General features: G+C 46.0%; 1 protein-coding gene across 1 annotated transcript in view; it reads left to right on the plus strand.

The window, feature by feature from the left end:
- Positions 1 to 588: 588 nt before the first annotated feature.
- LOC109882840 (FERM and PDZ domain-containing protein 3) overlaps positions 589 to 14,552 on the plus strand; it is a 48,337-nt gene continuing 34,373 nt past the window's right edge. Inside the window, exons 1-5 of the mRNA XM_031797264.1 lie at positions 589 to 702; positions 852 to 1,012; positions 1,319 to 1,421; positions 1,908 to 1,953; positions 8,498 to 8,602. Of these exons, the coding sequence (XP_031653124.1) occupies positions 662 to 702; positions 852 to 1,012; positions 1,319 to 1,421; positions 1,908 to 1,953; positions 8,498 to 8,602 (456 nt within the window). The 5' untranslated portion in view covers positions 589 to 661. The remainder of the gene's footprint in view (positions 703 to 851; positions 1,013 to 1,318; positions 1,422 to 1,907; positions 1,954 to 8,497; positions 8,603 to 14,552) is intronic.

The raw sequence follows: 14,552 nt of genomic DNA on the forward strand, positions 1-14,552 counted from the left end.
GGTAAGAGCTGAATACCCCTGGTCTATTCCAGACCTCGTAGGGTAAGAGCTGAATACCCCTGGCCTATTCCAGACCTCGTAAGGTAAGAGCTGAATACCCATGGCCTATTCCAGACCTCGTAGGGTCAGAGTTGAATTCCCCTGGCCTATTCCAGACCTCGTAGGGTAAGAGTTGAATACCCCTGGCCTATTCCAGACCTCATAGGGTAAGAGTTGAATACCCCTGGTCTATTCCAGACCTCGTAGGGTAAGAGTTGAGTACCCCTGGCCTATTCCGGACCTCGTAGGGTAAGAGTTGAATACCCCTGGTCTATTCCAGACCTCGTAGGGTAAGAATTGAATACCCCTAGCCTATTCCAGACCTCGTAGGTTAAGAGTTGAATACCCCTGGCCTATAACAATTGAGTTTTTTACTCTGCGCCAAGTCTTATAGGCTCTGTTGGAATTTTCTTCAGTCATGTGATTATTTATTTCAATCTCTAATGTTATTCCCTCCTTCTCCCCCTTCCACTCCATCACATATATAATGCCCTACCCCCTCCATCCCTCCTCCCTTCACCCCCCCTCTCTGTCCATCCTCCTCTCTCAGGTGAATGATTGAGAATCAGACTGAGCTCCTTTCTGTGAGACCTCGTCCCATGCTCCTCCCTCCTCTCAGGGGATGGCCAAGGTCCAGGATGGACACACAAACACATGTGACAGGTACACTACACTCCCTCCCTACGTAGGGTCACAACACATTTCTACATACTCTGAGTGTGTGTGTGTGTGTGTGTGTGTGTGTGTGTGTGTGTGTGTGTGTGTGTGTGTGTGTGTGTGTGTGTGTGTGTGTGTGTGTGTTCCCGGTGCAGCCCTGCGATGTTAGAAGAGAGCCAGGATGGTATGGACAGTGGTAGCTTGACTCCTGGCCCAGCTTCAGCTCGACAGGTCTGCATTCAGCGCCACCCCAGCCAAGGCTTTGGATTCATAGCAGGCAGCCAGAGACCAGTCATTGTACGCTCCGTCTCTGCAGGTAGGTAGGGAACTGTGTGTGTGTGTGTGTGTGTGTGTGTGTGTGTGTGTGTGTGTGTGTGTGTGTGTGTGTGTGTGTGTGTGTGTGTGTGTGTGTGTGTGTGTGTGTGTGTGTGTGTGTGTGTGTGTGTGTGTGTGTGTGTGTGTGTGTGTGAGAGAGACAGAGCGATAGAGCGGTAGAGCAAGAGATAGAGAGAGAGAGAGAGAGATGATATATGAGTGTTGTCAGTTTGATGTCTTTGTCTGTGTGTCCATTACTCATAGACTAAGCTTTCCTCTGCCTGTGTGTGTATGTGTGCTGTCCCAGACGGCCCGTCCATCGGCAAGCTTCTCCCTGGAGACCAGATCCTGGCCATCAATGAGGAGGTGGTGAGCGAGGCTTCCCGGGAGAGAGTCATAGACCTTGTAAGGTAACATCCTTTATATCACCACAGGGGAGGGGGGAGGGAGGAGGGCGGTGGGTTTGGTTAGGAAGGTAAGGGGTGGGAGGTGGGGGGAGATAAGGAATGAGTCGAGTCCAACGCAATGTGTCTCTAGATTGTTATTCGTCTATAGACTACACTTTATGTGAGTCTAGGACAGGACAAACTTTGGTGGGAATGTTCTTTCAATGTGTGAACTCACACAACACATAAGAGCATAATATTTGCAGTAAATGCAGCAGCAGTACAGCGGGGATCGTTCTGTGTGTTTGAAGGCTAAATTCATGGAGAAATAGTCTGTCTCTAAGCCTCATGTGTTCCATAGAAACATAATGAGACAGATGAGTCATTGAGAACACAGAGAACAGAGAGGAGGTCTAGCAGATAAGAACAGGACAGTTTCTTCCAATGCCACAGCCCTGGTGTTACCTAATCCACTCCACACTCCTCTCCTCTTTTCTGTCCTCTCTTTAGATGCTGCAAAGACTCCATAGTTCTCACCGTGCTGCAACCTCACCAGGTAACAATACACAGTTCTCTCTCACCGTTACTCTCTCACGCCTTTTCTCCTTGAAGTTCTCAAACTCTATCTGTATCTCTGTATCCCTCCATGTCTCCCTCTCACACACAAAGCAACAACACATACAGATCTCTCCCTCATTCTCTCTCTCCATCATTCTCTCTCATTCTCTCTCTCATTCTCTCTCTCTCATTCTCTCTCTTTCCTCTCTCTCCAACATTCTACCTCTCCCTCATTCTCTCTCTCTCATTCTCTCTCTCTCATTCTCTCTCTCTCATTCTCTCTCTCTCATTCTCTCTCTCATTCTCGCTCTCCCTCATTCTATCTCTCTCTCATTCTCTCTCTCTCTCTCTCATTCTCTCTCTCTCATTCTCTCTCTCTCATTCTCTCTCTTTCCTCTCTCTCCAACATTCTACCTCTCCCTCATTCTCTCTCTCTCATTCTCTCTCTCTCATTCTCTCTCTCTCATTCTCTCTCTCATTCTCGCTCTCCCTCATTCTATCTCTCTCTCATTCTCTCTCTCTCTCTCTCTCACTATTTTTACTGTGTGTCGTGATTGTCAGTAAGTACTCTTCACACACACTAAATACAAATGGTTCTATATAGTACCAAATAAGGGTTATTTGGCTGAACCGTTTTGGTGCTATATGGACTTTTTTTACGGTTCTAAATGGAACCTGTATGGTGCTATAAAGAACCCTTAAAAAAGGTTATACTGCATATAGCACCAAAAACCCTTATATAAAAACCTTTTTTATCGTTCTTTATAGATCCTTTATGGAGAACGGAGCTACACTGAGTGTACAAAACATTAAGAACAGCTTAATATTGAGATACACCCCCTTTTGCCCTCTGGGTATGGACTCTACATGGTGTTGAAAGTGTTCCACTGACCCCAATGGTTACAGTTCTTGACACACTCAAACCGGTGCGCCTGGTATCTCCTACCATACCCTACCATACCATAAACTAAATGTAATTGCTAGAACATACTTATCAAAAGTAAAACACACTCTGACATCATTTACAGATAGCCAGGGGCACACTCCAACACTCTGACATCATTTACAGATAGCCAGGGGCACACTCCAACACTCTGACATCATTTACAGATAGCCAGGAGCCCACTCCAACACTCTGACATCATTTACAGATAGCCAGGAGCCCACTCCAACACTCTGACATCATTTACAGATAGCCAGGGGCACACTCCAACACTCAGACATCATTTACAGATAGCCAGGGGCCCACTCCAACACTCTGACATCATTTACAGATAGCCAGGGGCACACTCCAACACTCTGACATCATTTACAGATAGCCAGGGGCACACTCCAACACTCTGACATCATTTACAGATAGCCAGGGGCACACTACAACACTCTGACATCATTTACAGATAGCAGCCAGGGGCACACTCCAACACTCTGACATCATTTACAGATATCCAGGGGCCCACTCCAACACTCTGACATCATTTACAGATAGCCAGGGGCACACTCCAACACTCTGACATCATTTACAGATAGCCAGGGGCACACTCCAACACTCTGACATCATTTACAGATAGCAGCCAGGGGCACGCTCCAACACTCTGACATCATTTACAGATAGCCAGGGGCACACTACAACACTCTGACATCATTTACAGATAGCCAGGGGCACACTACAACACTCTGACATCATTTACAGATAGCCAGGGGCACACTCCAACACTGACATCATTTACAGATAGCCAGGGGCACACTACAACACTCTGACATCATTTACAGATAGCCAGGGGCCCACTCCAACACTCTGACATCATTTACAGATAGCCAGGGGCACACTACAACACTCTGACATCATTTGCAGATAGCCAGGGGCCCACTCCAACACTCTGACATCATTTACAGATAGCCAGGGGCACACTCCAACACTCTGACATAATTTACAGATAGCCAGGGGCACACTCCAACACTCTGACATCATTTACAGATAGCCAGGGGCACACTCCAACACTCTGACATCATTTACAGATAGCCAGGGGCACACGTCAAGACTCTGACATCATTTACAGATAACCAGGGGCACACTCCAACACTCTGACATCATTTACAGATACCCAGGGGCACACTCCAACACTCTGACATCATTTACAGATAGCCAGGGGCCCACTCCAACACTCTGACATCATTTACAGATAGCCAGGGGCACACTCCAACACTCTGACATCATTTACAGATAGCCAGGGGCACACTCCAACACTCTGACATCATTTACAGATAGCCAGGGGCACACGTCAAGACTCTGACATCATTTACAGATATCCAGGGGCACACTCCAACACTCTGACATCATTTACAGATACCCAGGGGCACACTCCAACACTCTGACATCATGTACAGATAGCCAGGGGCCCACTCCAACACTCTGACATCATTTACAGATAGCCCCGGGCACACTCTAACACTCTGACATCATTTACAGATAGCCAGGGGCACACTACAACACTCTGACATCATTTACAGATAGCCAGGGGCACACTACAACACTCTGACATCATTTACAGATAGCCAGGGGCCCACTCCAACACTCTGACATCATGTACAGATAGCCAGGGGCACACTCCAACACTCTGACATCATTTACAGATAGCCAGGGGCACACTCCAACACTCTGACATCATTTACAGATAGCCAGGGGCACACTCCAACACTCTGACATCATTTACAGATAGCCAGGGGCACACGTCAAGACTCTGACATCATTTACAGATAGCCAGGGGCACACTCCAACACTCTGACATCATTTACAGATACCCAGGGGCACACTCCAACACTCTGACATCATTTACAGATAGCCAGGGGCCCACTCCAACACTCTGACATCATTTACAGATAGCCAGGGGCACACTCCAACACTCTGACATCATTTACAGATAGCCAGGGGCACACTCCAACACTCTGACATCATTTACAGATAGCCAGGGGCACACGTCAAGACTCTGACATCATTTACAGATAGCCAGGGGCACACTCCAACACTCTGACATCATTTACAGATACCCAGGGGCACACTCCAACACTCTGACATCATGTACAGATAGCCAGGGGCCCACTCCAACACTCTGACATCATTTACAGATAGCCCCGGGCACACTCTAACACTCTGACATCATTTACAGATAGCCAGGGGCACACTACAACACTCTGACATCATTTACAGATAGCCAGGGGCACACTACAACACTCTGACATCATTTACAGATAGCCAGGGGCACACTCCAACACTCTGACATCATTTACAGATAGCCAGGGGCACACTACAACACTCTGACATCATTTGCAGATAGCCAGGGGCCCACTCCAACACTCTGACATCATTTACAGATAGCCAGGGGCACACTCCAACACTCTGACATAATTTACAGATAGCCAGGGGCACACTCCAACACTCTGACATCATTTACAGATAGCCAGGGGCACACTCCAACACTCTGACATCATTTACAGATAGCCAGGGGCACACGTCAAGACTCTGACATCATTTACAGATAGCCAGGGGCACACTCCAACACTCTGACATCATTTACAGATACCCAGGGGCACACTCCAACACTCTGACATCATTTACAGATAGCCAGGGGCCCACTCCAACACTCTGACATCATTTACAGATAGCCAGGGGCACACTCCAACACTCTGACATCATTTACAGATAGCCAGGGGCACACTCCAACACTCTGACATCATTTACAGATAGCCAGGGGCACACGTCAAGACTCTGACATCATTTACAGATAGCCAGGGGCACACTCCAACACTCTGACATCATTTACAGATACCCAGGGGCACACTCCAACACTCTGACATCATGTACAGATAGCCAGGGGCCCACTCCAACACTCTGACATCATTTACAGATAGCCCCGGGCACACTCTAACACTCTGACATCATTTACAGATAGCCAGGGGCACACTACAACACTCTGACATCATTTACAGATAGCCAGGGGCACACTACAACACTCTGACATCATTTACAGATAGCCAGGGGCACACTACAACACTCTGACATCATTTACAGATAGCCAGGGGCACACTCCAACACTCTGACATCATGTACAGATAGCCAGGGGCACACTCCAACACTCTGACATCATGTACAGATAGCCAGGGGCACACTCCAACACTCTGACATCATTTACAGATAGCCAGGGGCACACTCCAACACTCTGACATCATGTACAGATAGCCAGGGGCACACTCCAACACTCTGACATCATTTACAGATAGCCAGGGGCACACTCCAACACTCTGACATCATTTACAGATAACCAGGGGCCCACTCCAACACTCTGACATCATTTACAGATAGCCAGGGGCACACTCCAACACTCTGACATCATGTACAGATAGCCAGGGGCACACTCCAACACTCTGACATCATTTACAGATAGCCAGGGGCACACTCCAACACTCTGACATCATTTACAGATAACCAGGGGCACACTCCAACACTCTGACATAATTTACAAGCGAAGAATTTGTGTTTATTGAGTCGGTCAGATCAGAGGCAGTAGGTATGACCAGGGATGTTCTCTTGATGAGTGTGTGAATTGGACCATTGTCCTGTCCTGCTAAACATTCAACATGTAACTAGTACTTTTGGGTGTCCGGGAAAATGTATGGAGTAAAAAGTACATTATTTTCTTTAGGAATGTAGTGGAATAGAAGTTAAAGTTGCCAAAAATATAAATAGTAAAGTAACGTACAGATAAACAAAAATACGACTTTAGTAGGACTTTAAGTACTACCACCGATAAATCCACTATAATTGAGAATTTCAATAAGCATTTAGCTACGGCTGGCCATGCTTTCTACTTGGCTACCCCTACCCTTGTCAACTGCCCGGTACCCTCCACAGCAACCTGCCCAAGCCCCCACCATTTCTCCTTTACCCAAATCCAGATAGCTGATGTTCTGAAAGAGCTGCAAAATCTGGACCCCTACAAATCAGCCAGGCTAGACAATCTGGACCCTCTCTTTCTAAAAAATATCTGCTGAAATTGTTGCACCCCCTATTACTAGCCTGTTCAACCTCTCTTTCGTATCGTCTGAGATTCCCAAAGATTGGAAAGCTGCCGCGGTCATCCCCCTCTTCATAGGGGGTGACACTCTAGACCCAAACTGCTACAGACCTATATCTATCCTACCCTGTCTTTCTAAGGTCTTCAAAAGCCAAGTTAACAAACAGATTACTGACCATTTCGAATCCCACCGTACCTTCTCCACTATGCAATCTAGTTTCAGAGCTGGTCATGGGAGCACCTCAGCCACGCTCAAGGTTCTAAACGACATCATAACCGCCATCGATAAGAGACATTTACTGTGCAGCCGTATTCATCGACCTGGCCAAGGCTTTCAACTCTGTCAATCAAAGCATTCTTATTGGCAGACTCGACAGCCTTGGTTTCTCAAATGATTGCCTCGCCTGGTTTACCAACTACTTCTCTGATAGAGTTCAGTGTGTCAAATCGGAGGGACTGTTGTCCGGTCCTCTGACAGTCTCTATGGGTGTGCCACAGGGTTCAATTCTCGGGCCGACTCGCCAATCTACCATTCCAGTGTTTAATTGCTATATTGTAATTACTTCGCCACCATGGCCTATTTATTTCCTTAACTCACCTCATTTGCACTCACTGTATATAGACTTTTTGTTTTCTTTTGTTCTACTGTATTATTGACTGTATGTTTTGTTTATTCCATGTGTAGCTCTGTGTTGTTGTATGTGTCGAATTGCTACGCTTTATCTTGGCCAGGTCGCAGTTGCAAATGAGAACTTGTTCTCAACTAGCCTACCTGGTTAAATAAAGGTGAAATAAAATAAATAAATAAAATGAAGTATTTTTACTTAAGTACTTTACATCACTTCATAACCTTTAATTATCACAAAAAAAGAATAAACCCTTTTTTTTTACTTAAAATAACCATTGGGCTCAAAGGGTTCTTTGAGTCATTAAGGTTCCACATAGAACCACAACCCTTCCCAGTGTAGTGCTACTGAACACAATCACCTCTATAGGCTGCATGGCAACTGTACTACGAGGATTTCTCGTATCAACAGTCTGTTTCAAAAGCACTGTTGGGGCGGCAGGTAGCCTAGTGGTTAGAGCTTTGGGCCAGTAATAGAAAGGTTGCTAGATTGAATCCCCGAGCTGACAAAAATCTGTCGTTCTGAACAAGGCAGTTAACCCACTGTTCATAGGCCGTCATTGTAAATAAGAATTTGATCTTAACTGACTTGCCTAGTTAAATAAAGGTTAAATGATGCACAAACACGTAGTAGTCTTTTTGTTGCCTTCGTAATGACAGACTCATATTCAGCCAGGCATGTAATTAAACGTTCATGTAAAACGTCCCAATTATTTTTTACGTTTTTGCCAAACTTGACAATATGGTTTCAAAGCAAAAAATGTAATAAAAATGTTTCTAATTTGCTTAATATGAATTGTTAATGCCGTTAATAAACCCTAACTGTCTTTGTCTTTCCTCTCTTCTAGTCACCTAAGTCAGCCTTTATAAGTGCAGCTAAGAAGGCCCATCTGAGAACCAACCCGCCCAAAGTGCGCTTTTCAGAACAAGTGTCCTTCAGTGACCCAGACTCAGTAAGTACCACTCTGCTGATGATCCTTCAGTGACCCAGACTCAGTAAGTACCACTCTGCTGGTGATCCTTCAGTGACCCAGACTCAGTAAGTACCACTCTGCTGATGATCCTTCAGTGACCCAGACTCAGTAAGTACCACTCTGCTGATGATCCTTCAGTGACCCAGACTCAGTAAGTACCACTCTGCTGGTGATCCTTCAGTGACCCAGACTCAGTAAGTACCACTCTGCTGATGATCCTTCAGTGACCCAGACTCAGTAAGTACCACTCCACTGGTGATCCTTCAGTGACCCAGACTCAGTAAGTACCACTCTGCTGATGATCCTTCAGTGACCCAGACTCAGTAAGTACCACTCTGCTGATGATCCTTCAGTGACCCAGACTCAGTAAGTACCACTCTGCTGGTGATCCTTCAGTGACCCAGACTCAGTAAGTACCACTCTGCTGATGATCCTTCAGTGACCCAGACTCAGTAAGTACCACTCTGCTGGTGATCCTTCAGTGACCCAGACTCAGTAAGTACCACTCTGCTGATGATCCTTCAGTGACCCAGACTCAGTAAGTACCACTCTGCTGATGATCCTTCAGTGACCCAGACTCATTAAGTACCACTCTGCTGGTGATCCTTCAGTGACCCAGACTCAGTAAGTACCACTCTGCTGATGATCCTTCAGTGACCCAGACTCAGTAAGTACCACTCCACTGGTGATCCTTCAGTGACCCAGACTCAGTAAGTACCACTCTGCTGGTGATCCTTCAGTGACCCAGACTCAGTAAGTACCACTCTGCTGGTGATCCTTCAGTGACCCAGACTCATTAAGTACCACTCTGCTGGTGATCCTTCAGTGACCCAGACTCAGTAAGTACCACTCTGCTGGTGATCCTTCAGTGACCCAGACTCAGTAAGTACCATTCTGCTGGTGATCCTTCAGTGACCCAGACTCAGTAAGTACCACTCTGCTGGTGATCCTTCAGTGACCCAGACTCAGTAAGTACCACTCTGCTGGTGATCCTTCAGTGACCCAGACTCAGTAAGTACCACTCTGCTGGTGATCCTTCAGTGACCCAGACTCAGTAAGTACCACTCTGCTGATGATCCTTCAGTGACCCAGACTCAGTAAGTACCACTCTGCTGGTGATCCTTCTCTCACACCTGCACTCTTCTTTCCATCTCTCTCCATTTATGTCTTCTTCTATGCTGTTCTTGCTTTCTTAATAGTTAATACTCTTTCTATTTTTCTCTAAACCAATTTCCCTCACTATTCATTCTTTCTCCACTTCTCTCTAAAACTTTCTCTTTCATTTGTTCTCTCTTTACCTTGGGTCTGGGCCTGTCTCCCGGCTGATTAAACATGGCTGAACATCCTCTTCCTCTTTGGGTAGCTGACTACCTGCACCATACAAAACAGCCTTGGGTCCAACACAGTGCAGCTTTTGATTATAAATTGTTGTCCTCCAGATCGATGTCCCCTCTCTCTGATATAGCACAGGTTGCGCCTCTAAACTGTTTCTAAGATGTTTGTTAAACATTGGGCACATTTTGAATTGAGCTGCAGCAGCAGTGTTACAGTGTTAGGCTGGCTGAGAGCAGACATGTAAAGTCCCTGCTGGGCTGTGAAAGCCCTCTCCCTACTGTCTCTGAGCTCTGAATAAGTGTCCCGAATGGCACCCTATTCCCTACATAGGACACTACTTCTGACCAGAGCCCTATGTGCCCTGGTCAAAAGTAGTGCACTATATAGGGAATATAGTGCCATTTTGGACGCAAGCTGAGTTCTCTTCTCAAAGCCCAGAGAAGTTGGCTCTACAGTGAAGCCAACAAGCTTATCTCTCACTGTTCCTATTGACAGCTTGTTGTGCAATTTATGAATAACAAGTTAGGCTTCAGCTGCTTGGTTTCAACATAATCTCTATGCATCCCAAATAGCATTATTTATATAGTGCAGAGCACTGTGGGCCCTGGTCAAAAGGGCATAAGATGACTAAATAGGGAATAGGATGACATGTGGGATGCAGCCCTGGTGTGTGTTGCTAACAAGTCATAAGAGTGGAATCAATGAGTACACAAGTTTACATTTCCCTGCCAGTCTGGACACGTTTCCCTAAACTAAAACAACAACCTGTAGGGAACACACACAGGGGGGTGGAGTGATAACTAGTCAGCCTCTAACAGGAGAGATAACTGGGGAGCCTCTAACACAAGATATAACTTGGGAGCCTCTAACAGGAGAGATAAATGGGAAGCCTCTAACAGGAGAGACAACTGGGGAGCCTCTAACACAAGATATAACTGGGGAGCCTCTAACACAAGAGATAACTGGGGAGCCTCTAACAGGAGAGATAACTAGTCAGCCTCTAACAGGAGAGATAACTGGGGAGTCTCTAACACAAGATATAACTGGGGAGCCTCTAACAGGAGAGATAACTGGGAAGCCTCTAACAGGAGAGATAACTGGGGAGCCTCTAACACAAGATATAACTGGGGAGCCTCTAACAGGAGAGATAACTGGGAAACCTCTAACAGGAGAAATAACTAGTCAGCCTCTAACAGGAGAGATAACTGGGGAGCCTTTAACACAATATATAACTGGGGAGCCTCTAACAGGAGAGATAACTGGGAAGCCTCTAACAGGAGAGATAACTGGTCAGCCTCTAACAGGAGAGATAACTGGGGAGCCTCTAACAGGAGAGATAACTGGGAAGCCTCTAACAGGAGAGATAACTGGGGAGCCTCTAACAGGAGAGATAACTGGGAAGCCTCTAACAGGAGAGATAACTGGGAAGCCTCTAACAGGAGAGATAACTGGGGAGCCTCTAACACAAGATATAACTGGGGAGCCTCTAACAGGAGAGATAACTAGTCAGCCTCTAACAGGAGAGATAACTGGGGAGCCCCTAACCAAAGATATAACTGGGAAGCCTCTAACAGGAGAGATAACTAGTCAGCCTCTAACAGGAGAGATAACTGGGGAGCCTCTAACACAAGATATAACTGGGGAACCTCTAACAGGAGAGATAACTGGGAAGCCTCTAACAGGAGAGATAACTGGTCAGCCTCTAACAGGAGAGATAACTGGGGAGCCTCTAACAGGAGAGATAACTGGGAAGCCTCTAACAGGAGAGATAACTGGGGAGCCTCTAACAGGAGAGATAACTGGGAAGCATCTAACAGGAGAGATAACTGGGAAGCCTCTAACAGGAGAGATAACTGGGGAGCCTCTAAAACAAGAGATAACTGGGGAGCCTCTAACAGGAGAGGTAACTGGGGAGCCTCTAACAGGAGAGATAACTGGGGAGCCTCTAACATGAGAGTTAACTGGGGAGCCTCTAACAGGATAGATAACTGGGGAGCCTCTAACACAAGATGTAACTGGGGAGCCTCTAACAGGAGAGATAACTGGTCAGCCTCTAACAGGAGAGATAACTGGGGAGCCTCTAACACATGAGTTTGCGGGGAGCTAACGGGAGAGTTACTGGCTCGTGGCCTTTCATTACCAGGAAAGTAAGCATCCCCTCATGCATGACGTACACACACCCACACACCCACACACAGCAGCCTGGGGGCTAAGAGGGATCAATAACACACATGATAATACCATAGATCTCACCTATAGCCTAGATTAGACTGCATGTAGACCCCTCCTATACAAATATATAGAGAGAGAGATGGTCCTCCTCCACTGGGTGGAGGCCTGATACAGGGAGAGAGAGATGTTCCTCCTCCCCTGGGTGGAGGCCTGATACAGGGAGAGAGAGATGCTCCTCCTCCCCTGGGTGGAGGCCTGATACAGGGAGAGAGAGATGCTCCTCCTCCCCTGGGTGGAGGCCTGATACAGGGAGAGAGAGATGCTCCTCCTCCCTGGGTGGAGGCCTGATACAGGGAGAGAGAGATGCCCCTCCTCCCCTGGGTGGAGGCCTGATACAGGGAGAGAGAGATGCCCCTCCTCCCCTGGGTGTATGATTGGTAAAGATCGAACAATCCCCCTTCTGCAGAGTGTTTAATCATGTCTATCCGTCTCCTGGGATCAGGCTGGGAATGGGGATTGATTGGTTTGGACTTACATATCAGTGCAGACCACCTAACCTGAGCATGTGGAGTTTATCTTCGTAGAGGGAGAGAGAGATGAGGGCTACATCTACTATGGATGCATCCCAAATGGCACCCTATTCCCTACATAGTGCACCACTTTTGACAGGAGCCAATAGGGCTCTATGTAGGGAATAGGGTGCCATTTGGGAAGGAGCCCTTGTGGCTCTCATAATGCTCCATTTCTCTATGGCTGCGTCTAAAACAGAGCCCGTATATACTTCTGAGGAGAGCCAGGGGCACTATATAGGGAATAGGGTGCCATTTAGGATACAGGGTGCCATTTGGGAGACAGCCCTGCCTGCACTGCTCTGCTCCACACTCGGGTCACACAGCACAGCCTGTTATGCTAAATTCAACCTTTACTTCTGCCACCATCATTTCCCTCTGGTTCTAGAGAGAAGCCACGGTGGACTAGGAGGAATTCTAAACTACACTCTTAGAAAAAAGGGTTCCAAAGGGTTCCAAAAGGGTTCTTTGGCTGTCCCCATAGGAGAAGCCTTTTGGGTTCCATGTACAACCCTCCGTGGAAAGAGTTTCACATGGAACCCAAAAGGGTTCTACCAGGAACCAAAAGAGTTCTCCCTTGAACCAAAAATGGTTCCACCTGGATCTAAAAAAGTTATCCTACGGGGACAGCCGAATAACCCTTTTAGGCTCTAGATAGTGTCTTTTTTGTAGGAGTGTAGCCTGGCTGACATCTTATGTGGATACATCTTATGTGGATACATCTTATGTGGATACATCTGTAGTGGATACATCTGTAGTGGATACATCTGTAGTTGATACATCTGTAGTGGATACATCTGTAGTGGATACATCTGTAGTGGATACATCTGTAGTTGATACATCTGTATTTGATACATCTGTACTTGATATATCTGTAGTGGATACATCTGTAGTGGATACATCTGTAGTTGATACATCTGTAGGTGATACATCTGTAGTGGATACATCTGTAGTGGATACATCTGTAGTTGATACATCTGTAGTGGATACATCTGTAGTGGATACATCTGTAGTGGATACATCTGTAGGTGATACATCTGTATTTGATACATCTGTACTTGATATATCTGTAGTGGATACATCTGTAGTGGATACATCTGTAGTTGATACATCTGTAGTGGATACATCTGTAGTGGATACATCTGTAGTTGATACATCTGTAGTGGATACATCTGTAGTTGATACATCTGTATTTGATACATCTGTACTTGATATATCTGTAGTGGATACATCTGTAGTGGATACATCTGTAGTTGATACATCTGTAGGTGATACATCTGTAGTGGATACATCTGTAGTGGATACATCTGTAGTTGATACATCTGTAGGTGATACATCTATAGTGGGATACATCTGTAGTGGGATACATCTGTAGTGGATACATCTGTAGTGGATACATCTGTAGTGGATACATCTGTAGTTGATACATCTGTAGTTGATACATCTGTAGTGGATACATCTGTAGTGGATACATCTGTAGTTGATACATCTGTAGTTGATACATCTGTACTTGATACATCTGTAGTGGATACATCTGTAGTGGGATACATCTGTAGTTGATACATCTGTAGTGGATACATCTGTAGTGGGATACATCTGTAGTTGATACATCTGTACTTGATACATCTGTAGTGGATACATCTGTAGTGGATAAATCTGTAGGGTTGTCAGACTATTCTAAATGATGCTCACATTTACTGAAGGATTCATTTCATTACCTCTCATCATATAATTGTTCAATATTATTAAATTTTTGTCATTCAACAGATGCTCTTATCCAGAGTGAATTAGAGAAGAAATTAGGGTTAAGTGCCTTGCTCAAGGGCACATTGGCAGATTTGTAACTTTTCGGT

Source organism: Oncorhynchus kisutch, linkage group LG19 (genome assembly GCF_002021735.2).
Source record: "Oncorhynchus kisutch isolate 150728-3 linkage group LG19, Okis_V2, whole genome shotgun sequence".
NCBI lineage: Eukaryota > Metazoa > Chordata > Actinopteri > Salmoniformes > Salmonidae > Oncorhynchus > Oncorhynchus kisutch.